Raw genomic sequence first — 26,463 nt, forward strand, 5'->3', positions numbered from 1 at the left:
AATTAGTAAAAAAATATTATCACCACCACCCCAAAACATTAGTCACAAAAGAAAGCCAATACCTAACCCAAAAAATACTATTTTTTTAACCTATACAATTGACAAAGATTATTTCACCATTTGCAAGGATACAAGAAAATGAACGCTCTAACTTCTGGTGAGACGAATTATCATCAAAACGTTTTCATGTTCCCACAGCTCTGTCCTCAGTTTCACTTACAGGAAACCACAAGTGTTACAATATACCACTGACCTGTCCATGCCACTGGCACCCAGATCTCTCCCTATTACTAATCTTCCTCCAAGATGATAAACTCAGTGCTTTAAGTAATTCTTTCATAAGGGGACAAAATTCAATGTCCTGCTATACCCTCTAACAATGACCCCATTTTTCTTCCTTTTACTATCAATTAAATAAGTAATTTATATCCATTGCCTCTAAAGTTTGGAATTTACAAAATGCTTTCAAACATGTATTGACTCATTTGATTTTTAAAACATAAGAATTTTTATTGTACTTTTTGAGGTGAGAAAACAAGATGAGAGGTTGGCTTTTCCAAGGCCTCAAGGACCAAACCTCAGTAAGATGCTTTTCTTCCCACCAGTCAACCCCACTCTACCATCCGAAACTACACTATTAAAGTGTCTAATGCTTTGTTCTCCAAGTAATAATGACCCAATATATGTTTAAAGTTCAGCTTTGATTCACCAAGTTTTAATCCAAGGCAGGCCTGTGAGTGTTCTAAATTTTTAGAAATACCAAATAAGTTTTGAAAAGAACAGAAATTGATGAGTGCTGCTGATAGTTTATATAGAAATACACAGGTACCACTGAAGTCACAAAATTTTAATTTTTTTCTCTTAAATGCCACACTAATTAAGTGTTCAGAATAGTCCTGAATAACTAAAGTATTTACACACTGAATACAAAATATAAAATAACTGAAAAAATTAGTTATCTTGTGATTCATTTTGCTTTCCCGCTGTTCTTTTGTTTCATTTTTCGTTGCCTTTTGTAAACTCGTTTCTTTCTTGCTTTCAAATCAACTTTTGGCTCTGGTTTTACCCACTGTATTTCTATTGGCTTTTCCTCAGCCGGTGTAACAAAGACGTCTGCGGTAGGATCATGTGGAAGAACAGTCTTTGGCTCTTTCTTTCTCAGTTTCTGCGCCTCTTTAACTTGCAGTTTCTCTTTGTATTTTGCAGCTGTGATTGATCTTATGACACGCCGATGCTAGAAAAACATTAGATACCTTTGAAATCCAAGTAACATCTTATAGATGGCAAGGACATTAACTTACAGAACTACTTCCCTTAATTCCAGGTCATTAAAGGAAAAAGTAATTTGCAAGACAGTATGCAGCATAACCCAACTTAGTTTCACAGTTAACAGAATGGAAATTACTTGACAGAATTATTTTGGCCAGAGCATTTTGGAACATGAAGACCACTAAACAACAGAACAGCTTACCATGTTTGGTGACTGGTAGTGAGGATTTTCATATAAAGTTGGTCCTCCAAAACTTCCCTGGAAAATCTTTATGAGATTTAAAACAAAACGAGGCCCTATTTCTACCAGAGCGGCATCTTCTTCTATGATCTTTAATAAAAAGAAAACATTTCATTTTGGCTTGAATATATTATTCCATAAAGGTACACTGGCTAAATCTCATTAAAGCGTGCCTTAAAAACCTGAAAATAAAATTCAAGTGGAGGTAAAACTTGGCAAGTGACAAATCATCAATATTTCCTGGAATGTATAAATATTAGTCACAGGTAGTTGTCAGGAGAAAATATAAAGGTTGTCAATGTGTTCTTTTAAGTGAGTGAGGAACTTGAATTTGGTTTGTATCTTGCTTCTCACAATACATGAATTCTTGGAAATCTGTTATTCAAGTGAATTTTTAAAACTCTGTAACAAGGTGACTTCCCTGGCCTCCCTCTCCTCCATCTTTCTTTCTTCCGGGCTAGAGAACCTCGCCGGGCAGGATGCGCTGTACTCAATAAAGCCTTTTGTTATTCCACAAAAAAAACAACAACAACTCTGTAACAAAATGAACTGAAGCACACTATAGGAAGCCTTCAAAAATTAAATTGACCCTTAAGTTTTCACAAAACTAATTCAAAAGAAATTAGAGGTATTTAAAAGTACAGTATGTGGTCAAATTTATTCTTGAATGGCTACTGATTGAGGCAACTTCTGAACTACAAATATTAACCTTGTATATTGGTTCAGACATGCCTGCCCTCAGAGGTACAGAAGGGCATATATTTAACTCATTTTGCATGGTACCCAATACAGCACATGAAGAGCCCAGTTTGCTTCATATGCTGTCTAGAATTGTCTTGATGTTCTTTTCCGCCTCTCCATCTCTCTGCAGATTTATTATTAACCTGCCAAATTACTTCAAGGTTTCTAGAATCACCTCTCCTCCTGAATAAGTTACTGTATGATTCATCTAATAGTTCTCTTTAAATATTTTTCTAAGTCTTAACCTCCCCACCACCCAGGCAGTGTTTAACCAAGTGAGAGAAACTTACATTTTTCTGTATCCTTTACAGCTCCTTGCACAAATTTGGAACTCAATTACCTCATGGATCTAAAAACCATTTCTTCTTTAAAAAAAAAAAAAAACTAAATATATGATAAATATATAGTGGCACTGTTGTCCTAATTTATTTCAAAGTATAACTAAAAACTAATTAAAGCTAACCTGAAAGTTCCGAAACCATATCCTATTATCCAGAACGGTGAAAGTAAACACATGGTCCACAAACGGCTGGCTTTTGGGATGATACCGTGGTGTACTGAAGATCTAGTAAAAAGAGATAGATGTTAGTGCCTTATTCTACAATCCAACATGTTTTTTTAGCTTGAGAGCACTGACTTAACACAAAGTCTAAATGAAGACACCCATTTATATTATATAACCAGAAATACTTTATAGAAAAGATATTTACCTGAATTAAGAGTTCTTTTAACAAAGCATAATGTGGAAATTCATCAAAAGCCTATAAACATAAAGTGAACATATTATTTGACAACAGCAAAGTGCTTTGTTTAAAACTGTCTTTTTGTATTAACTAAACTGAATCATACAACTATATCCACAAAACACAACAATGCAGAGTAAGGAAGTCAGACTTCATACTCTAAGTAAAAAACTTACAGGGTCAAAAGACAAAAGCGGCCGAGAACCTTTCAAACAGTTGCCAGTCATCTTTAGTTCAGCTAGAGTGTGAACTAGAAAAATTATAACAAAAAAGAGTTATAATTTCGGCACAATTACCCCAAAAAAGTTTTCAATTTTGTCATAAAATTTTATAGAGTCAACTTACTATTTTGAACTAGGAATTTAGCAGATGGTCCATGAGGTGAATTTGAAAGCCTGAAAAATGTGAGTGAAGCGTTTTCTATTAGTATTTAAAATGTAGTAAATGTTTACCTTCTATTTACAGTTAAGAGATATTACAATGTGCTCATTATATTCATATATTTAAATTTCTTTAAAGGTTTTAACTTTTGCCTGGCCTGTGATGGCACAGTGGATAGAGCATCGACCTGGAACGCTGAGGTCACCGGTTCAAAACCTTGGGCTTGCCCAGTCAAGGCACATATGGGAGTTGATGCGTCCTGCTCCTTCCCCTTCTCTCCCTCCCTCTCTCTCTCTTCTCTAAAATGAATAAATAAATAAATAAATAAAATATTTGATAAAGGTTTTAACTTTTGTGAAATGAAGTGATGAGTTTAAGTCCATCCCCTAGGCCTGTCTTTTTACAAAAGACTGAAGCGAGTCTGTAAAAGGTACAAAGGATAAATCTATTTAAAAGAACAAGTTCCACCTAAATCTTATTTAATATTCTCTTACCACATATAAAGATCTTGTTTCTTCTTAGCTTCAAAATAGATACATTTATTGCAGTTTTTCATTTCACAAACCTAAATGGAGCAAAGTATAGAAAAATGAAACAGATACTAAATGGAAATCTAAAGCAACTCAAAGCAGTGAATACCTGCATTCTTCCAAAAATGTTTATGCAAATTAATGAACTACAAATGTCTAAATCTAGATAACTGGACTTACTTGTAGAAAGCAAGCTTTCAAGTTCCTCTCAGGTATTCTGTCCAAAGTAAACAAGACTCTCTGCCTACCTCTTTGGTGGAAACCTCTACTCTTTCCAGCCCAGCATTTTAGAGTAAACTGGCTTCACTACTGTTTACTGGGAACCTCTTTTTCTGACCAGTCCCATGTACAAACTACAAAGACTGAAAACAGATGCACTAAGGATAAAACACACTATATTAGCCTCACTAATCTGAGGGAAATACAGTCAGTCCATAAAGAACCAAACACATCCTTATTGTTTATTTGGATTAACACTTTTGTTTTTTTATTTTAAGATCAAGAAATTTAAGGTTTTTCTTCCTCATTTATTACTATCATTCCTGTGTTATGGTTCTGTAAAATCACTAAGGGATTGGTGAAAAGCAGAAGTATACAAACCTATTTTAAGTTGAATTAAATTTCAGCATCTTAAAGGCTTACAAAGTCATACTTATACATAAAAGCAATACAGGAATGAAGTCCAGTGGTATTGTAGTATTCATAAACTAACTGCTATTGTAGTTATAAACTAAACTTTAAACCTAAAAATTTTAAAAGCTCATAGGTCCAATGCTTTTGTTTCTTGCTGGTCTTAGAATAAACAGAGCAACACTACGTTGATTGTTTTCCCGTCCAGCCTCAGTTGCTGGAATCCCATACCCCATTTCATTTCTCCTATATTCACCTTAAATCCTAACACTTATTTATGGCCCGCCTCCCCCATGTCATCCACGATGACAGGGGTGTTATTCTATAAAACGCTATTTCCACAGCACATAGAATAATGTCATGATATAGCAGAGGTTCTAACATATGTACTAAATGAATAAAAACCTATAGCTAAAGAAAGCTATCTTTAAAAAATTCTTCTAAGTTTTAAAAAAATCTGCTTTAATACAAAAAAGTCTCTTCAACAATACCTTGAAAATTTAACCTCATTACTACTTTGTAATACCTTAAGAGCAAGTACAGAAGTATCACTTTTAATACTGGCAAAATGCTTTCTTTAATGTGGAGCTTTAAAAGTATTTAATGAATTTTATATTTTTATATACAAAGTGATAATTTTTTATGTGTACCCAAGTATGCATTTCTTACTATATCATACATAATAGGAAAAACAAGATAAGGTCCTCGTCATCAGGAAATATCAACACACTCATTGGTAAAAGATAAATATGAGAACAGTCAAGAAATAATCCATACTAAAGCACTAAACTACAAAATGTAGACAATGAGTAATATAAAAATTTAGAAGGTATAAAGCTTTAATAAAATCTGAGTACCTTTCATAAAACAATGTAAATCGCTGAATGTAAGTTTTAAAATGAAGATCTTTAGGGTTCCAAATATTTTCTTACCAAATACAGTGTTCCCAGAATATTACTTTTAATTACTTTCTATAATTACCTCATTAATCACAAATAACTTATCTTTACGATCCATTTTAGTATCTATAAAAAGAAAAAAAAGAAAAAATAAAAAATCGATTTCAAAGCACCTTTAATCAAATAACACATACTTTCTGGAAAATTATTTTTAAAGTGTTTTTATAATGTCTACTTTCATGAGATAATAATAGTCCTCAATATTTATAAATGATTTATGCACTGTTTCCTCAGATTTTATGTATTTTGTGAATCTCTTTCAAACGTGGAAAAATTCTCACAGCTGAACATTATGTTCTAGAACTCCAGTTTAAGAAATCTAAAATTTGAAATGATGAAGCCCTGGCCAGGTAGCTCAGCTGGTTGGTGTCGCCCTGATACGCCAAGGTTGAGGTTGCAGCTTTAATCCCCATCACTGCACATACAAGAATCAACAAATGAATGCTTAAGCGGAACAACAAATCAATCTCTCTCTCTTTAAAATCAAACAAGCAAGTAAAATAAAGTGATGAAAATCGCTTTTAATTATGAATTAAAATTGTCAAAGAAAACTAAATAAAAAGTTGGTTTTAGATTATCATAGGAAAAAAAACTGATAAAAATTAAAATTCCTCTTACTAGTTTCAGTGATCTGAAGTATAACAGAGCCCAGTTGGAGAAACACTGATCTAGAGAACTAAGAACTAAGTTATTACCTAGAATTAAAACCAAAAGCATCTCCCACACAGGGCCAGAGAGGCCTACACAGGGTCCACGATGGCACTACCAATAGTTCCAAACTTAGAACTGGATGTTCTTCATTTGCCTGGAATATACTCCATTGCTAAAAAGATAAGCTTGGCCTTTAGAAGGAGACTAAGCCCCAACTTCAAGGTGCCTGAGATCCTACTTCAGGTCCATTAATTTTTAGATAAGAATAGTTTTGTTTTGTTTTTTAAGCTAAAAGCATTCCATGGCAGTCCTGAATCATCATCTAAAAGGATGAGCCATGATGACCTTTGAGAGCATCACAATGAAGGCACTTCTGCACCTTCAAGGATGTTTCAGTAATCAGGATATATCTGTTTAAGAAAGTGAAGAGAATGTTTAATAAATGTTTGCAAAGACTTTCTGACAAAATGTTAACTGGAAAACTCTTGGCACTGAAATGACACATTTCTGAGGAAGGGTAGTGGTTCTTCACCTCACAAGACTGAAAAATTGAAGTGGAAATATATCAACAGGCAAGTTTATAAACATAAAATTTAAAGTAAGACATAAAGGCACCTGCTTTAGAATGAGGCATCAACATTCGTAAGTCCTGCATTAAATGTCTTGTTCTGAAATTTATTCCTCTCGAAGAAAAGATGAGAATCCGTTCCTTATTTTTCCACCTGCCCTAAAGAAAAATAAAGTGTTAAAGGAGTTTTAGATCTCAGAGTGAATACACCTTATTTATTGTTTAAAGATAAAGCTTCTAAGTGGCAAGAAAGTCAAACAATGCTGACCTAAACCTTGAATTCAATCTCTCACTAGCATTCATTCACTGACTGACTGCCACCCAAAAATGCTCTCCGTAGCTTCCACTCCTTTTGTGTTTCTTTACTCCTCAATCTCTCCTATTCTTCCTCCTGACTCTAAAAATTATTTCTTAGGCTATTTTATTTCTATCCTCTCCAGGAGTTCTCATAACCATTCTCATAGCTTCAACTTTCAACTCTACAAAAAGGTAAAGAACTCTCTCCAGTCCTACTAATCTCAAATTCAATTCTGGAATACCAACACTTAAGTCTGGTCAATTTTTTTGTTATTCATTTTTCTGATGATGTCACCATCATTTCAGTCCCCCAGGCTTTGAATCTTTCATGTGCCCTTATTCTCTCATATCATAAACACTACTAAATGCTGTCCATTTCTTTTGCAACAACTCTTAACCCCTTCGTATTCCCAACACCCTCCTTCAGATCCTTATATTACTGTATTAGCTGCAAATCTCCTAAATGGCTAGGCTTCCCAGCCAGTAGCTCCTGCAATAGATATGGCTGACTAGTACCAGCTTAACTTTATAAGCACAGCTCCAATCACATCCTACCTTCCAGATCTTTCTAAACAAAGTCCAAAATGACACAGCTTTAACACTGGGTTCCAAAATACATTTATACTTTCACCTCATAGTGTCCCAAACTAACTCGTGACAATCTAGCTCTATTTTTTTTAATTTTCAGCATTTCCCACACTTCAACACCTCTGGTCAGTTTTCTCTGCCTTGTATTGTTTTCTCTCATTTCTTAATATCAAAATTCTACCTTTACTTTGAGATCCACTCAAAGGCTAAACAATTCCTTCATGATTCCTTTCACTATATCCTGGGGTAAAAGTAAACTCTATCTTCTGCACCCCAATAGGATTTTTCGTATCATGCCTCAGACCACTGACACTACCACATTTCTTTTCTAGATCCTTAATGGAAGAATGAACACACTAATATTTACTGAAAATTTACTACGTTCTTCACATTTCCTTTCTCTTAATATGCAAATGAGAAGAAAAGAGCTTGAAATCTCGCTGCTAACAGCAAGGATAAAATGAACTCATCTTTCATGCCTCAAAGCTAACCTTTGCCTAATGCTTGCCATCACACCACACAAAGTCCCTTGTCCCTTACTTATCACTTACGATGTGCTAAGGTACCACGCTAAGCTGGGAGGATGCAGAAATTAATGAATCAAAGGCATCCCTTGTCTCCACAGTATTCGATTCGATCTCTTAGAAAGCTCTCCATTGAATGAAAATTTGGTCCAACAACTCATGTTCACCTTCTTTTGAATAAAAACCATAAACTTATATAAAATCTTAGTTTCCTTCTAAACTCCAACATGTCAGGAGGAAGAAAAGAGGTCACGTTCTAGTTTTACAACCTCAAAGCAGGGGAAACCTATCTTCATACAGTCCTGGCACGTCGAAAGTTTGCAGAATACAAACAAAGCTGATACCATCTACTCCAGCATCCGTTATCCCTTGAGAGTTAAAAATCAAACAAGTCAATGTCACTGTTCCAAGGACAGCAGTTTTTAAAAGGACCATATAGGATTCAGGCCCCCTGACTGGTAGTACTTGACACGAGCAGAACATGCGATACTACTCGTTGTTAGGGAATATACTCAATAGCTATAAAGAACTTTGGGGTAGAGAAGGGAGTAACTAGAAAACAGAACACTGAAACTGAATATTAAGCCGACCTTCCGTGACCCCGGGAAGAGCTCTGCAGCCCGCGCAGCTGCTCCGCCAGCCGCCTTCTGCAGGGCAGCCACGTGCACGAAGAACAGCTGTAAATGCGGTGGCCAGTCCGGCCGAGAGAGCTCAAACCCAGCTCCCGTAACACCCGAGAAACTAGGAACTACGCAGGGCTGTAATCCGGCAGGTAACCCCATGGAAGGCGTACGAAGCCGCGGCCGCAGAGAAAACCCGCGAGCAGCCTCCCTACCTTGCAAACGGGGCCTGGGATGCGGTCTCTGTCTTCTTCTTCCGCCGCCTCTGTCGTGTCGCGCTGCTCAGCTGGCGGCCTGGCACCTTTTTCGTTCTTTTTCGGCTTCTTCGCTTGAACGGCCAGACCTCCACGCCGTTTCCTCTTGGTGGCCGCCATTTTGCCTCTCCGCCTCCTCCGTTGGCCTTCCTTCCGGCACTGCCGCTCTCTCCCCTTTCTCAGCTCTTTGGTGCCTTTTTCCGGCCTCTATGGTCCTCCACGCATGCCTCTCTAGGCCTCTCCTGGCTCTGTGGTGACGGTGGCCGAGGTGGCCGAGGTGGCCCGCCGGTCTGAAAAGAGTGGCGGGAGCTGTTCCACCTACTCTCCGTTTGTGCTGGAGCCGCGGCTGTCTTCCCCAGGCACTTGGCTGCGAAGGGCTCCCAGACGTTCCGCCCCCCCGCACAGGTAGGGTTTCCGCGCCGGAGGATCCCAGGACCGGTAAACAGATGTCGGTGACCGGGACTCAAGGTGGATCTTCGGAGGATCCGGGCCCGTCCTCCCCGTCGCCTGTTCTGTTAATAATAGGCACGGTGGGGGCGCCGGGCAGCCAGACAGACTCTGGGATGTGGCCCCAAGGGTGACCGGGCGAAACTGACCCCAAGGCGCACCACCTTACTGGTCCCCCGTTTCCATGGTTGGCAGATTTTCATGTATTGCTGTTCTCCAACTGAAGGCGAGGAACCCGTCAGCCATGCCCCCAGCCCCAGAGACCGTGGGTGGCAACGCTGGGACGGGCCCCGGGCGGCCAGGCCCGGGCGCAGGCCGAGGTCGCGGCCCCGCCGGCGGGGGGCGGCGTCTCACTGTCGGGTCTTCGCAGGTGTTTGGTCCGCGGGAGGGGGCTGGCGCTGGGAGCACCCTCGGGCCGGCCGCGCGTGGACCATGCCGCTCATACACCAGCCGGCCCCGGACGAGAGTGACTACAGCTTGGTGGCCAGCCTCGACAACGTCAGGAATCTCTCCACCGTCCTAAAGGCTATTCACTTCCAAGAACATGCCACGTGTTTCGCCAGTAAAAATGGAATCAAGGTTACAGTGGAAAATGCCAAGTGTGTGCAAGCAAATGCTTTTATTCAGGTGCGTGAGTGACACCTCTAAGCCGGTGACATGTCATATTCCTCACCCAGCTGAATGAATTCCGAACGTTTTAAGAGACGTTTAATTTCGAAAACAATAGGTCATTTGATTTTTTTTTTTTTTTTTCTCTCCTGGTAACATTCTTTTCCCATGTGGTTTTATGGAGATAATAGTTAAAAGTAATAATGTCTAAGATTTACTAAGAATCCAGGCACTCTTAATAATAACAAAGCCTACCTCACAGTAGTCCTATGAAGAAAGCCCTGTTGTTATTCCCATTTTATATATGTGAAAACTGAGGCAGGGTTTAATTGGCCAGCGGCCCCTCCCCCCCCCCTGCAAGTGGCTGAGCTAGGATGAGAACCCAGAACATTTGTTTTAAGAGTATATATGCTCTTTACCACTACCTCCCATATTAAATTTTTTTTTCCTTTTATTGATTATTTTTAATTTGTTCTTACAAAGGCATATCTGTATGGTTCAAATTTCAGATCTAATTTAGCATGTTTCTGAACACCTAAATGCACAGTATGACCTCAGGAATACTTAAGACATGGTTTCTATCCTTAAGAGAAATTGAAAGCTATCACTCCTGTATTATCAAATTGTTTGGCTATTTTCCAAATGACTTTAGCTGTACTTACATGTCCAAAAAAGATGGAAGAATCACATGGGGATAGTTTAAATCCAAGAAACTAGATGAAGTGCCCTCACAAAGTTTTGCATGGGACCTGAATCCATGTCACACCTTTAACTGTTGAGCATTATTCAAATGGATGATAGTTGAAAAAGTTTTAAGATGTGTTGATTGATAATCTGAAGTGGTTTTCATGGTATTAGCATAATACTGGGTTTTTTTAAACATCAAATGAAATCTAGAACCTTATATGTGAGGCCTCGTTCTTTAATATACTTACTTTTTTATGTTTCCTTTTTTTTCATAGGTGGGAATATTTCAAGAGTTTAAAGTTCAAGAAGAGCCTGTTACTTTTCGAATTAACTTAACTGTCCTTTTAGACTGTTTATCTATTTTTGGATCAAGTCCTATGCCAGGTGAACTATTTTATTACTGTTATAACAACATGAAAGCATTATATAGAATGGTCAGAAAAATACAGGAAAAGCTACTAGAATATTAGTAATATAAACATTTTTTTTTCTTTTTTTTTCCAAGCGAGAGGAGGGGAGAGAGACATAGACTCCCGCATGCACCCCAACCGGGATCCACCTGGCAACCCCTGTCTGGGGCCAGTGCTCTTGCCCATCTAGGGCCATGCTTGTAACTGAGCTATTTTTAAGAGCCTGAGGAGGAGGCTTTATGGAGCCATCCTCCATGCCCGGGCCTATGCGCTAGAACCAATCAAGCCATGGCTGCGGGAGGGGGAGAGAGAAAAAGAAAAAAGGGGGAGGAGTGGAGAAGCAGACGGTTTGCTTCTCGTGTGTGCCCTGACCAGAATCAAACCCAGGACATCCACATGCCTGCCTGACACTCTACCACTGAGCTAACCGGCCAGAGCAAATGAACATTTCTTTAGAAAGTGAATTGCCAATTCTTCTTTTAGTGGTCATAATCATGAATTTTGATTTTTTACATTACTAATAGCAAGTGTACTTATGTTTCTTTTTATATTTGCACAAGTATTTACATTCATCTTTTTTAAACTTACAAAGCTTATAAATTTGAACTGACCAAAAGAAGAATTTGAACATGTCTTAAATATCATTAACATTGTAAAATATGTTTTCATTGCTTCTTTTCCCTAACTTGTCCAGATTTACAGTTAGTGGTAGAGAAAAACAGAAATCAATTCTTCTCCCAGTGAACTGCATTCAAATTATTTTCTTTTTTTTTCCTATTAACTCCTATTTATAAATTATATCTATTTTCTTAAATGTTTTTCTTTAAAATATTTGTATATTTTATTTGTTCAGGGATTTTTTAGGAATAAGGAATTCAGTTGCTATGGATATAAAACTACGAGGAATCCCCAGAAGAATGATTTTATTTCATAGGAAAGGCATCTAAGATTAGCTAGGGAAAAATTCAGTTATGGTTCTTTAGAAAATATATTTTATTTTATTTATTTATGTGTGTGTGTATGTGTGACAGAGATAGAGAGAGGCAGAGAAAGGGACAGACAGTAAGGGAGAGAGATGAGAAATATCAATTCTTCGTTGTGGTTCCTTAGTTGTCCACTGATTGCTTTCTCATATGTGCCTTGACGGGGGGACTACAACAGACCGAGTGACCCCTTGCTCGAGCCAGCGACCGTGGGCTCAAGCTGGTGAGCCTTGCTCAAACCAGATGAGCCCACGCTCAAGCTGGCGACGTCTGGGTTTCGAACCTGGGTCCTCCGCATCCCAGTCCGAAGCTCTATCCACTGCACCACCACCTGTTCAAGCTAGAAAATATATTTTAATTGTATACTGACAGTTCATAAAAGCATCTGCCGTCCCCCTTCCACTCTGTGGCTCTCCATCCCTCAGGAAGGGAGAGGAGCTAGAATGTCCTGCCATATTCCTCTTCCTGTCTAGTGGTTTGCAGTGTTATAACCCTAACCACCATTAACCATCCTCTCCTTTTCTCCCAATTTGATCTTAAATTTGGGGGAAATGTAAACAATGTCTTCTAACAGAAAAGACTAGAAGGATCCTTATCATAGTGCATATGTTGACATTACAGTACAGACACTATCAAAGCAGTCCACTGTTGCACAGACGGGACTTCAGGAAGTCGCGTAGCCTGTTGTGCGGCAATTCTAGGACTTGTAGCCTCAGACCTTGGAGATTCTCCATCCTGAAGTTGTGTGTACATATAATCAGTAGGTATTTCTTAAGTGTTGTAGAAAGCTAGAAAATGATTTCAGAGTTACATTACTTTTTGTTCTGGTTTCCAATTTTCTTGCAATTATTTTGGGAATTGTCTACATACACTGTCATCAGAGAACATGTGGCCCTTTCTTACAGAGAGAAACAAACATGTATGATAGAAATTGGGCAGAATAAATTATTCTTGAGGGGGTTTATGAATCATTTGAGGAGAAGCCGAACCCAGAGCTATACAGCTAAACCCAAAGTATGATTTATTTCCATTGCAGGGATTTTAACTGCGCTTCGAATGTGTTACCAAGGTTATGGTCACCCTTTGATGCTATTTCTGGAAGAAGGAGGAGTGGTGACAGTCTGTAAAATCAATACTCAGGAGCCTGAGGAAACTCTGGATTTTGATTTCTGTAGCACCAATGTTATTAATAAAATTATCCTGCAGTCAGAGGGGCTCCGGGAAGCATTTTCCGAACTGGATATGACAAGTGACGTCCTCCAGATCACCATGTCTCCTGACAAGCCTTATTTCAGGTACTCGAAGGCAGTGCTCTTGCAATTCAAGTTGTTTACTCCATCTCCCTAATTACACATTTGCAAGGATGCAGGACTTACAGTATTATCCAGGTCCCTAGGATTTTCAGAACTTGGGAAAGCTCTTATCCTGACCTCATACTTTTCTTGATCAGGACACTTAACGACCCTGGAAGATTAATTTCCTAGTTCATAGCTTCGTTGATTTTATTATTATTTTTTTATTGAGTTTAGAGAGACAACAATTTATCGTTCCACTGATTTATGCATTCATGGATTGATTCTCATATGTGCCCTGACTGAGAATTGAACCCACAGCCTTGGTGTATTGGGATGATGCTCTAACCAGCTGAGCTGCCCAGCCAGGGCTAGTTCATAACTTCATAGTTAGGTAGTGTTGGTGGCTAGATGAGGAGTTCAGTCCCCTATTTGATAAACTAGTGGTCTTTTTTATTGTTGTACTACTTAAACTGTTGTAGATCCAGTTAACATCATGAGGGAAACTGGGCTTAATCTTTTAGAAAAGGTGTTTGTATTATACGGTATCTCTTTCCTTTCAAGTCAGTACAAGACACAAAAGGAAGCAGATGTTTTCTATACCTGGTTCATTCACTGAGTATCCATAGATCACCTACTGTGTGCCTATCTACTTTATTAAGCACTACAAAAAGTGCTTAAAATCAAGGTGAAGAGGAAATATGTGAAACTGCATGGCTTTAAGTACCAAAATAATACACATAGCCTCTTAGGGAACCAGTGCAAGAATACTTGGAAAGGGTTGGTGGATGTGAGCTTCCCAAGGGAGGGCAATTTCAGCAGAAATACAAGATCAAAAACTATCAAGCTGTTCACAATATTTTGATCCAAAAAATTATGAGATGACAAGCCTCTTTTTGAAATTAGAATCAATTTAGAGAAAGGATTTAAATATTTCTTCTCTTTTGAAGCATTTCAGAATATTAATGAATAAAAGGTTTTTTAATATCAGGTCTACTGGAAAGTTCTGTTCGTTTCTATCACAACAAGTTTCAACATGTAAGCACATGTTTATTTGGCGCATGTGTGCCTCTCTATTTTTATCAGTTAATGTATACATATTGACATAGCAAATTAACTAAAACAAAGTTGATTCACGTTAGTCTTATGTGTGAAGCGATAATGTACCCATGGCTACTGATAAAGTTCATTTACGCCACTGTATTTTATACAAATTTCAACAAGGAAGAAATGCTACAGAAACATGTAAAAATTTATTGAAAGTGTTTGGTGAAGGTACAGTTTCTGATAGGACATGCAGAAGATGGTTCGAAAAATTCAAAACAGGTGATTTGGACCTTTCTGATAAGCCACGTTCTGGGCGACCATCTTTGATCGATGACGATGTTGTTAAGACCATGTTGGAGCAAGATCCTTTTCTGACACATCGGAGATCACAGAAAGGCTTAATTCAGCTAAGCAAAGCATTTTGGACCATATTCGGAAGATAGGATTGGTGTGAAAATATTCAAGATGGGTGCCACATGAATTAAGTCAGAAGAATTTGGATGATCGAGTCGTCATATGCACATCTCTGCTTGCTCGGAACAAAATCGAGCCCTTCTTGAACTGGATGAGAACTGGGGATGATTACCTATGAAAACATCGTAAGGAAAAGGGCATATTGTGAACCTGGAAAACCTAGCCCTTCCACCTCTAAACCAGATTTGACTCTGAATAAGAGAATGTTGTGTATATGGTGGGACATTCAAGGACCAATACATTAGGAGCTTTTAAAACCGAACGATGGCCCTGGCCGGTTGGCTCTGGTAGAGCGTCGGCCTGGCGTGCAGGAGTCTCAGGTTCGATTCCTGGCCAGGGCACACAGGAGAAGCGCCCATCTGCTTCTCCACCCCTCCCCCTCTCCTTCCTCTCTGTCTTTCTCTTCCCCTCCCACAGCCAAGGCTCCATTGGAGCAAAGATGGCCCGGGCGCTGAGGATGGCTCCATGGCCTCTGCCTCGGGCGCTAGAATGGCTCTGGTTGCAACAGAGCAACGCCCCAGATGGGCAGAGCATTGCCCCTGGTGGGCATGCCGGGTGGATCCCAGTCAGGCGCATGTCGGAGTCTGTCTGACTGCCTCCCCGTTTCCAACTTCAGAAAAATACAAAAAATAAATAATAATAATAATTTTTATGTTGATTAAAAAAGAAAACCCTGAACGAAAAGCTCAATTCGGAGAAGTATTGTCAGCAACTGGATAATTTAAAGACGGCAGTCCAAGAAAAGAGGCCGGTGATGTTCAATAGGAAGAACATCATACTGCATCATGATAATGCCAGGCCACATGCTGCTTTGGGGACTTGTTAAAAAATTGCAGAACTAGGCTGGGAAATTCTGTCACATCCACCATATTCCCCGGACTTAGCACCTTTTAACTATCACTTGTTTTTGTCCTTACAAAATTTTTTGAAGGGCAAAAAATTCAAAAATGAAGAAGATACCAAACAAGCACTAGTTCAGTTTTTCGCATCAAAAGATAAAACATTTTTCAAAAATGGGATATACAAATTGCCCTCACGCTGGCAAGAAATCATTAATAATAATGGCAATTATATTATTTAATAAAGTTTATTGACGGTAAGAAAAATTTGTATTTTGTTTTATTCCAAAAACAGACAGAACTTTCAGGTAGACCGGATAATTAAGTGAGAAGAACAGAAGGCCTTTCTCATGGCATTAGGCAGTAAAAATTTGGCTCAAGGTCTGTTAAAATGCTAGCCAAAATAGCAATCAGTAGAACCCTACTTAAACAGTGATAGGAATGAAAAAATTCCAGGCGCTTAAACAGTATTTTAGAGGCTCCCACTTCAGTGATCTGCTGGATAACTGGATGCTTCATGGATACCCTGCCTCTCTGTGGGAAATGACTTGGTGGTGGAGAATGGGGAGTTGCAATTTGTTTCTGGATATGTTAAACTTGAGGTGCCTGTGACAACAGAAAATAGATGGATATATAGATACAGGGCTCGGCAGAAAGTCTAGGCAGGAACTTTCAATTTGGGAACCATCATCATAGCTGGGCAGGAATGAGATGCCTCAAAGGAAACAGTTGCATTAGAAGAGAGGAAAGATGGAGGTCAGTGTCAGATGGGATTAAATTAATGAAATTGAGGCAAACACATGGGTTCCTTTTGGGACTGGCATTTCTCAAAGCTGTTTATTGGTTGCTAGTTCCGGACATCCTGTGGGGTTCTTTATTATGGTGATCATTATAGTGTACAGTCAACATTTGTTTACCTGTTTCACCCACTAGAATGCATTTCTTAAGGAAGTATTTATTTGGATTCCAATGTTGGACTAATGAATAAATGACTTCCTCATTTTCTACTATAGGTTATCTACGTTTGGGAATGCAGGAAGCTCCCACCTTGACTATCCCAAAGATTCTGATTTGATGGAATCATTTCATTGTAATCAGACCCAAGTCAACAGGTCAGTTCTTAATATAGAAGTTACCATTGGTGGTGAAGGTGAGATTAAATGCCAAATTTCTATTCAATAAAATTTTTAAACTTTAAATCTGTTGATAAAACTGTAGCAATTTTTTTTTTTTTTAAATTAACAGTAGACTGCTGGGTTTACTTGGGAATTTGGGGTTATAGTAGATGATTTTTTTTTAATCAAGAGAAAATATTAACAAATTGAACAAGGATTAGATTTTATTCTTATATTTGCTATTTGGTGGTTCTTGCTAATTTTTGTTCTTTTCTTGGAGTTATGAGCACTGCTTTCACTGTGTCCAAATAACAGCTTTTTATTTACTCTTTCACAGATACAAGATTTCTTTACTGAAACCCTCTACAAAGGCATTAGTCCTGTCTTGTAAGGTATCTATTCGGACAGATAACCGAGGATTCCTGTCATTGCAGTATATGATTAGAAATGAAGATGGACAAATATGTTTTGTGGAGTACTACTGCTGCCCTGATGAAGAAGCTCCTGAATCTGAATCTTAGTATGACAGTACACTGCAGCATTTATGTATACATTCCTGATAGGTCATGTTCCCGTTCACGATTTCCTATCGGATCTCCCCAAGGGGAGAAGCACAGAGGAGATGGGAGCAAGAGCCTTGTCCCTTACAGTTACTGTGTCTTTTATAAGTAAATATTTTCATGTAGTCACAGATTGTCTAATATTGGACTATCCTATGGTTCTGTCTTTTGAACTCATGGGAGTTATGAGCCAAGATGCATTCTGTTTAGGACATTTCAGAAGTCTGAATATTTTAGTTTGATGGAGCCATATATGAAATGCCCTTATATTTATTTACTGTTAGGGGAAAAAAGGCATATGGGCATTGCTTAGTTTGAATTCTAGGGACTAAAAGTTTTTTAAAATTTTATTGAATTTACTGGGGTGACACTGGTCAGTAAAATTAGACAGGTTTCAGGTGTACAGTTCTGTAATACATCATCTGTATATGGCATTGTGTACTTACCACCCAAGTGGAGAATATATATCTTAAAGCAGTGATCCTTCAAGTATTATGTCCGGCCAGCATCATCAGCATCACCTAGAAACTTGTCAGAAACTCTGTGAGTAAACCAGCAATTTCAAGTTTAAAAGCGCACCCCCTCTCTGGAAATTCTGATGTATGCTAAAGTTTAAGAACCACTGTGTTAAAGGATACTTTTTTAAAAAATAGCATTTAATTGCATTGAAGTGACTGCTGCTATGAGATTTTTTTAATGCGATTTCTTCATAAACCTTTTGAAGCTTTGACATCACCAAACAAGTCTGAATAATTATATGATTCATTTTTAAAGAATTCATTTTGAAGAAATCTATGAACAAAATATAAAAGTGGTTAGGTATAGATTTTCTTGACCTCAAAACTGTTCAGTGTAGTGAGTACTGCAGTAAGTACTTACTAGATAACTTTTATTTCCCTATAAGAGTTTCCACCAAACTGAGGTATAGAAAGCCAGTTATTAAGTGATTTTGCATTTCTTGGGTAATTTGCCATGAAATAATTTTGTGACATGTATAGATAATTAATACTATAATACTAAGATGATTTGACCGGTTTTCTAGTAGTCAAAATATATATCTAAAATAAAGTTTCTGTACCAGGTGATAACAGCTCATTGTCTCCAGGTGGGAATGCACCATTGGCCTTTGGGTGAGACACTTCTTCATGGGAAAAAACTCATCCCTTTGCACAATTCATCTAGCCTCCCTGGCCTTACCTACTAAGGCCATTGTGATCACCCTTTCCCCAAATAAAAGTGGCCCCTACTATTACTGATCGGTGATAAGCCTTAAATGATATTCACCACAATCTGAGGGTATATTTCAGACATCTTTAATAGTCCACATAGCATTCCAGGAGGCCGGTGTAGAGGGTATTGGAGCAAAGTACATCAGAGAATTGCTCCCCGGCGCACGCACAGTTCTGTGTAGAGCCCAAGGTAAGCACCCGATAACTAATAAGTCTCCCAAGCAAGCTCAGGATGCCTAACTGGTACAAAGAAGTTGCAGTTTTATAAAGTGTAGTATATGTTCAAGAAGGAAATGAGCCTGACCAGGTGGTGGTACAGTGGATAGAGCATCAGCCTGGGACCTGGAGGACCCAGGTTCGAAACCCCAAGGTCACCGGTTTGAGCGTGGAGTCACCAACTTGAGCATGGGGTTATAGTATAGACATGACCCCATGGTCGCTAGCTTGAAGCCCAAGGTTGCTGCCGGCTTGAGCAAGGAGTCACTGGCTCAGCTGGAGCTCCCCCATCCTCCCAACAAGGCACATATTAAGAAAGCAGTCAATGAACAACTAAGGTGCCACAACTATGAGTTGGTGCTTCTCATCTCTCTCCCTTCCTGTCTGTCTCTCACTAAGAAAAGAAAGAAAAAAAGAATAAATCTATTAAATGTTTAAATATTTTTTGTTTAAACAGCAAGAACAGAACATAGTTGTAAAAATATTTAATCAATCAACACTTCAAGGATTACAACTTCCTTTAAGTTGAAAATAGCAGAGTTATTTTTGGTTTTTGCTCCCTGGTATGTCCAGTAACTAGAACAGGGCCTAGCACGTAACAGGCATTCACTGTTACGTAGGGGAGTGACACTAGATGAAAGAATGTCCATTTTCAGATTATTGCTTCACGTCTTATTAGTTGTTACTTAGCTCCATTTATTTAGCTCTTAATCTATTTTGATATATTTGTTAAAAGTTGAACCCATGAAAAATTTAAAATAGAAATTGATTTAATAAAAAAAGATTGACATTTTGCACATTTAAGATCATCACTTTGGCTGCATTTATCTTTAGCTGTTTAGAATTCAGAAACGAATAAATTTAAATCTTTTAAAATCACTGTAACATTGCAGTACTGATATAATAAGAATTTTCTATTTAAGTGTGTTCTATCTGACCCAGGGATTGACTAGTTTAACTCTGTTCTGGTTCCTTGACTGACCACTAGGGTGGGTGCTTCCTCAGGCAGAGTAGGACGCTCTGGTGATACAAATTCATGCCCAATATAGTATAATCTTATTTTTAAAACATTTACTTTTGCCTTTTTGAAAATTATTTCATTTCTCTTTCAGTGGAATTATGATTACCATGAATGAGTCGGTCATTTTTTTCCATTTTTATTCATTTGTTTATTCCCAATTTGATGATGTGCTTCCACCCAGAATTGATCAAGTGATTCCCAGTACTAAAAATCGTTTATTAAAATTTATTTTTAATAATAAAAATAAGTGCCTGACTTGTGGTGGCGCAGTGGAATAAAGTATCAACCTGGAACACTGAGGTTGCTGGTTCGAAACCCTGGGCTTGCCCGGTCAAGGCACATATGGGAGTTGATGCTTCCTGCTCCTCCCCCTTCTCTCTCTGTCTGTCTGTCTCTCTCTCTCTTTCTCCCCTCTCTGAAAATTGAATAAAGTTTTTAAAATGCCAAAATAATAATAATAAGTCTTGTAACAGTCATTCGTACTCTGTTGCCATCAGGTAGTCCTGGCAGGAGTTAGTTACAGCGTGCTCTCTGCTCACCTCCACTCCGCCTGTCCCTTGTCCCTTGTTCCCTACCGGGTCCTGAGACCCTGGGGAGACTGCGTTGTGACTTTCCTTTCCAAGGATGAATGAGACAGTGCTTTCACACATGTCAGGTCACAGGCACCCCCAGCAGCAGTGCTGCTCTGCCATGGACATCCTGCTCTACCCAGAAGTGCCACCGGCAGCTGGTCGGTACTTCTGTATCCACATCTTAGTCACCGCCAGAGGTTTTGATGATTAGCAGAGCAAATGTTTGAAGTAGGTTTTCTTTTTGAAATTAACAGTAGGTGGTAGTAGTGGATCTAATTCTTAAAACTAGTGGTATTCCGGGAATGTGAACCTACCGAATTAGTTCAGAGTAGTTCCCCATCCTTGCATGGCAAGGGGGTGAATGTAGGGAGGCCTGCAGCCTGAGACTTGACCCCTGCATGGTCTTGCTTCCTACCCCTTTGTCCAAGGATTTCTGGTTGCTCCCTGTTGACTGGATAGGACAATCCCATTTCTGGAATATTAGCAAGTTCACCTTAAATCAGGGATCCCCAAACTACCGCATGCGGCCCCCTGAGGCCATTTATCCGGCCCTCGCCGCACTTCCGGAAGGGGCACCTCTTTCATTGGTGATCAGTGAGAGCAAAGCATAGTGTCACTCACATATAGTACTACTTCCGGTGACACAGGAGGCACGCGTCACGGCTCCAGAAGTGCGTCATATCACTTGTCTTGTTACGGCTAGCAGTGACAATATGGAACTGGACATTGACAATCTCATTAGCCAAAAGCAGGCCCAGAGTTCCCATTGAAATACTGGGCAGTTTATTGATTTAAATTTACTTGTTCTTTATTTTAAATATTGTATTTGTTCCCATTTTGTTTTTTTACTTTAAAATAAGATATATGCAATGTACATAGGGATTTGTTCATAGTTTTTTTTATAGTCCGGCCCTCCAGCGGTCTGAGGGACAGTGAACTGGCCCCCTGTGTAAAAAGTTTGGGGACCCCTGCCTTAAATGGATCTTTCCTGGAAAGTAGTGAGTGAGCTAAGGCACAGAGAATTGGGCCTTCACCACACATACAGAACAGGCCACATAAGTTTGCAAATGCTTGCTGATAAATGTTTATTAAAACCTGTATGTGGAACAGTTTGTTCTGGTCTTGGTTTTTCTTCCTCCCTCACCCCTCTAAATTGACACCAAGACTAGGAAACAAGCTAACCCTCATCCACCTTGAGAATTTCAGTGCCTGTTAACTAATTTAAAATGATGTCAGAGTTGTGCATGAGCATATTGGCTCAGATCTTTGATTGGGTTGGGTTATTCCAATTGCTAGTTCCACTTGAATGGATTTGGAAAATAACTTGGTTCTCATCTACAGTTTTCCAAGTGAGTGAAACTTTATATTAGGTTGTATTGTGCTGAGCATTCTAACGTGGTTTTTTAAAACTTGGGGATTTCACAAAACAGTAAAATTTTACAACTTTTGGAACTAACAGGTACCGCCTTATCTGTTAGGTCTGAGGATATTAAAACTATACCATTATCACCACCATTTCACAAAACATTTTAACATCAGAGTCTCAAAATAAACAGCAACTAGCTGACAGTAAAAAAAAAAAAAAACTAGAAATATTACAAACAAAATTCAGATGCAAGAACAGGGTTAAACCATAAAACTTTTACATGTTAAACTTGATGCTATTTTATTGATACAGGCTAGAGATCTATAGACTTTGGGGTCTTACAAAAATTTTTTAAATTTTCAGTGCCACCCAAAATGGAGTCTGAATGGCCATTTCTTTTCTGGTATTTTGTTTTTATTGCAGTCATTGCTGAAAATTTATTTTCACCTGGATACATGAAAATGGAAACAACTCTTCTAAGGCTACTTGAGTCAATTCTGATTGTTGTGGCTAGGAACAGCAGTCCCATCTCCAGACAGGGCTAAAATCAGCAGTGACATACCTGGTGATGAGTTAGCAAGCACTGCAGAGAAGGCCAGTGGAATACAGCTACCTTCAGCCAGGGCTGCAACCCGAGACCTTGGTCCTGAGTGCCAAGCCAAAAGCATTCTGGGAGTTCGCTAGGAGAGCGCAGCTGACAGGAGCAAGCGAGCCGTTGGATTAATTAGCACATTGTACTTCGGCCACAGCAGAACACTGCTCTGTACTATACCTTGAGCACTCACTGATAATTAGGTTTTACAGACTGAACAAGTGACAAATTTCTTGAATGCAGTACCAAAATGTGGCTCAATAAGCGCTGAGTGAAAGAAATGGACACTTGGATCCCCAGTCTTTGAGCTCTGGTAAATCCACCTAGGTAACTGAGAAAGGATGGAAAAATAAAAGTTTTTACAGTGTAAACTCAAATGAATCTGATTTCTCCTTTGTCCCTGAATACACACAAAAAGGTAAAGAATTTAATTTGAGATTGCCAACTTCTTTTTCTAGAAAAACACACATGTTCAGGGGCTAAGGGTGTTTTTGTTTGTTTAGTCTTTTTTTTTTTTTAAACCTCAGTGAACATTCCTTTCCTAAAATAGGTTTTTTAACCCAATTTCGTGGGGGCAGCAGATGGGATAGAGTCACCTGTGATTCAGGGTGTCTGCTTTGTAATTATCAGGCTGACCTTGACAAGTCAATCTCCCCTGCCCCTAGCCTCTTCATTTTTAAGAATCAAAAAGCCCTTTCTGACTGACATTGTGTGACTTTAGTAAATCAGATCCGGGCAGATATTTAAGATGAATGAAACAAAGCTGTTTTGCTGACCTCAAACAAATTTTGACTAAAAATACTTCCAAATAGTATATTCAAATATTCACCAATAAGTTCCTTAGGTACTGTAGAACTTCTAAAAGAGCTGAAACGAATGAAAAAGAGTGAGAAAAGGGGAAATGGAGTCCCAGCAACAACTGATCTAAACAAAGCATGTGTCTAAAAAAGATTTAATTTCCCCAAATTACAGGTCAGGATCCTGGTTTCTAGCGGCTCTTGGTTATTTCACCTGAAATACTGCTGCTAAGTGGACCTTTAATTTTCCTGGAGTCCTTAGTTCTGCTTTTTATCTGCTGCTGCTATTCAGTGTTGGTAAATATTATTTCGTGGTGCAGAATTTTTGTTGCCAACAGGTTGGCTCTATTGTCAGCTACCTTGTTCAGAGGTTTTTCTCTTCACTGGTAACAGAAAACCTGGAGAAAAGAGAAGACCATTCGTGCACTTTTCTTGGTTCTGCCCTTTGCTTCCTCCTTCCAGCCCCAAATCCCCACCTTACAGAGCTAGTGGTGACTATTACATGATGTGACTATTCCCCTAACTACCGCCTCTTCTACGGTCCTCCAAACATGGCACCAGAGTCCAAGGTTTCTCCCCAGAGCAGGGCACTCTTTCCTTGATTCAGACAGCAAGCCAAGGATATCTAAGATACCCAGGTTACTTTTAATCACAGCTGGTTTGGAAAAAACCTCTAATTTAGAGCCTTTGATACAGTTCCTGATTTTCAGGTGATTTCTTCTAGTGAGCACATCGATTTAGAGCTCAGAGGCCTTACAAGTGCTGAAAAGAGGATCTGTCTTCCCCGTCTCCAGCCATAAAGATTTCTGTACTCTGATTTCCTAATACTGGGGGCGTTGGACTGGAGTTAGAAGTAATCTGGTCCAGAAATATGGTTCCTATTAAGTGTTCTCCAGTCACCTCCTATTTAGACCTCAAGCCTGCAAAAAGAAAGTGTGGTTTTCATAGCCCCTGTTGACTGAAAGAAAAAATCTGTTCCACAGAAATACGAGATACCAGATTTTATGAACTTGAGGATTTTTATAGGCAAATCCCACTAAAGACTCTGATTCATTCTCTGTCTCCTACTAAGCTACAGAACCCAACTTGGCGCTTTTCCTTCTCAGTAAACCAAGAGAAAATGTGATTCCAAGTTTGGAGAATGGGCACGATGAAATCAACTGCCCGGGGGTCTCATAAAATCAGAGGTGGGCAAAGATCTGTGAGTGACCCCAGCAAAGGACAGCAGCTAGAGGTCAGCCTCGGGCCTCCTGCTCTCCCACCACGAGGTGGCAGGATTCCCCTGGCCTGAAATTTTCAGGTTCACAAACAGAACACCAATTTCCAGTGTGTGTGTGTATATATGTCTTCTCTGGATACAGGTAATTGTGTCAGACTGTCCTGTTTATGATATACATGTCTCTAGAGGCTCATGAGCTCTAGCTGACTTCTGAGATGTTTTCAGATCAGCTTGGTGGTAGCTTTTAATTTTCTAGTCCTGTCTTCCTTTGCTTCACATGCCAGGGGTGTAACCAGAAGGTAATCAAGTCAAAGCCTAGGTTTCAGGAAAAATAAAAGTAGCTGCTAATATATTATGTGATTACTGTCAGGTCAGGCACTCTGCTAACCTGGTTTCTGCCACAGGGCCTTTCTCCCTCCCACATCCCTTGGAATCAGCATTCCTGGCAGTGCCCTTTAGGAAATGCTGCCTTGTGTGACAGTCACGGAGCACTTCCCATCTGTCCTGTGCACTGCCCGCCATCGTGCCTCATGACCTTCCACCCAGAGTCCTAGCTTGTCCATTTGGACGGACCATTGGAACTGCTCCCTGGTGTCTTCCCCTGCTTTCGTCGATTCCCTCCTTCCTGTCCTCCCTGCGCTGAGACTTCTATGGAACTCACTCATCACACTCTCCTCCTCTCCTAATGCTTGTCTCTCCCATTCGATTGCTTCCTTAAGAGTAATGGCCATGTTTTACTTCTCTTCATTACCACCTGCAGCTCTAACTGCACCTGGCACACAGTAGGTGCTTGCCAGATGTTTGTTGGAGGAATGAACGAAGATGAGGAAACAGGCTCAGAAGGTCAAAGCCACGTAAGGTCATCTAGCCATTCATAACGAGGCTGGGTTCACCCAGGAGATGCCCTGACGCAGGACAGTGCTCTTTCGCTAGACCTGAATAGCGAGTACATGGCAGAAGTTCCACTTCCCCACACACATACCCTATGGAGGCAATACTAATCAATCACACTCCACCCAGCCCAGCCTTTTGCTCTGGAACTCAATCAAGCATCGCTCCAGGGAACCACTAACAGCATGGGCCCCTAAGATGACGTATATTTGCTCTCCTTGACCTATTCCACTCTACCTCCCATCTAGCCGTGTCCGTGGGGATGGCAGAGGGGTCACGTAGCATGGCCACACGGCTCTGCTATAGACAAGGTACCCTCAGCCTCCTCTTGGTGGTTTAGCAGCCTCTGCTCCGCTTCAGGGAGATCCGAGGTAGGAAGCTCAAGACTCCCAAATTTTTCTCTAGCTGCCCTAGAGCCTCCTGTTAATCCTTGAATCCTGACTTGGCCAAGCTGCCGCCCCTAGGCCTCTGGATGCCAGAGCAGGTCGTGCTTCCCACCTGTTCATACACCAAGGTTTGACCCATATCTTCCCTTTAGTTTTGTAGAGGCACTGTGGGAGCGTGTACTAATAAATGAAAGAAAAGAATACGAACACAGCAGCCTGGGAAAAATCCAGCTTATGGAGCAAAAATATTTCATCACTAAGGTCTCGTCCAAGACGGGCCTGGCTGACACAAAGCTTAGTGAGCCTTTCCCCTCTCCTTCTGCGTTCTGCAATTATGTCTGGAGACCTTCATCCCGAATCCTCCGCTTCCACCCTATTTTTCTTTGGCATTCCCTCTCCAGCCCCTTGGCTCAAAATAGGCTCTTCCATTCTGTCCACACGGCCAAGAGGACAGTAAATCACTAGTAGATTAATGCACGTTGGGGCACTTACCTTCCCTCCGGCCCCTCCTATAAAGAGAAAGGATGGTTTTCATCGCTCCTGTTGACTTTCACAGCTCAAGATCCACCAAAAGTTATGCCAAAATAATTTGGGGGCATGCAGCTGTTTTCGAGATGGCTACCAAGGACAAAGATGAAGTCGATGCTCCATGCTTTCCTACGTTCAATAATTTTGGATGACTATCTCAAGTTGTAAAAATAGCTACTACCTGTGG

The 26,463-nt window shown here is 39.8% G+C and overlaps 2 protein-coding genes across 2 annotated transcripts; one reads left to right on the forward strand and one right to left on the reverse strand.

Moving 5' to 3' along the window:
• Positions 1-786: 786 nt before the first annotated feature.
• On the reverse strand, positions 787-9,213 carry BRIX1 (biogenesis of ribosomes BRX1). The gene is made up of 10 exons (XM_066373645.1): positions 8,958-9,213; positions 6,761-6,872; positions 5,517-5,560; positions 3,870-3,940; positions 3,340-3,389; positions 3,171-3,244; positions 2,962-3,012; positions 2,715-2,816; positions 1,472-1,600; positions 787-1,234 (listed from the first exon to the last, which is right to left on the reverse strand). The coding sequence occupies exons 1-10, from the start codon at positions 9,114-9,116 to the stop codon at positions 968-970; spliced, it is 1,059 nt and encodes a 352-aa protein (XP_066229742.1). The 5' UTR covers positions 9,117-9,213; the 3' UTR covers positions 787-967.
• A 33-nt stretch (positions 9,214-9,246) lies between these two features.
• Positions 9,247-21,161, forward strand: RAD1 (RAD1 checkpoint DNA exonuclease). Its single transcript, XM_066373656.1, has 6 exons — positions 9,247-9,401; positions 9,814-10,070; positions 11,015-11,123; positions 13,169-13,427; positions 16,798-16,896; positions 17,237-21,161. The coding sequence occupies exons 2-6, from the start codon at positions 9,876-9,878 to the stop codon at positions 17,418-17,420; spliced, it is 846 nt and encodes a 281-aa protein (XP_066229753.1). The 5' UTR covers positions 9,247-9,401; positions 9,814-9,875; the 3' UTR covers positions 17,421-21,161.
• Positions 21,162-26,463: the final 5,302 nt, after the last annotated feature.

Source organism: Saccopteryx leptura, chromosome 1 (genome assembly GCF_036850995.1).
Source record: "Saccopteryx leptura isolate mSacLep1 chromosome 1, mSacLep1_pri_phased_curated, whole genome shotgun sequence".
Taxonomy (NCBI): Eukaryota; Metazoa; Chordata; class Mammalia; order Chiroptera; family Emballonuridae; genus Saccopteryx; species Saccopteryx leptura.

Coding starts and splice junctions, on each gene's coding strand:
- BRIX1 (XM_066373645.1), bottom strand. CDS start 9,116: ATGGCGGCCACCAAGAGGAAACGGCGTGGAGGTCTGGCCGTTCAAGCG. Junction 5,561..6,760: donor GATGCCTCATTCTAAAGCAG/GTGCCTTTATGT, acceptor TTCTTTTTATAG/ATACTAAAATGGATCGTAAA. Junction 2,817..2,961: donor TAAAAGAACTCTTAATTCAG/GTAAATATCTTT, acceptor TCTTTTTACTAG/ATCTTCAGTACACCACGGTA.
- RAD1 (XM_066373656.1), top strand. CDS start 9,876: ATGCCGCTCATACACCAGCCGGCCCCGGACGAGAGTGACTACAGCTTG. Junction 10,071..11,014: donor AAGCAAATGCTTTTATTCAG/GTGCGTGAGTGA, acceptor TTTTTTTCATAG/GTGGGAATATTTCAAGAGTT. Junction 11,124..13,168: donor TGGATCAAGTCCTATGCCAG/GTGAACTATTTT, acceptor TTTCCATTGCAG/GGATTTTAACTGCGCTTCGA.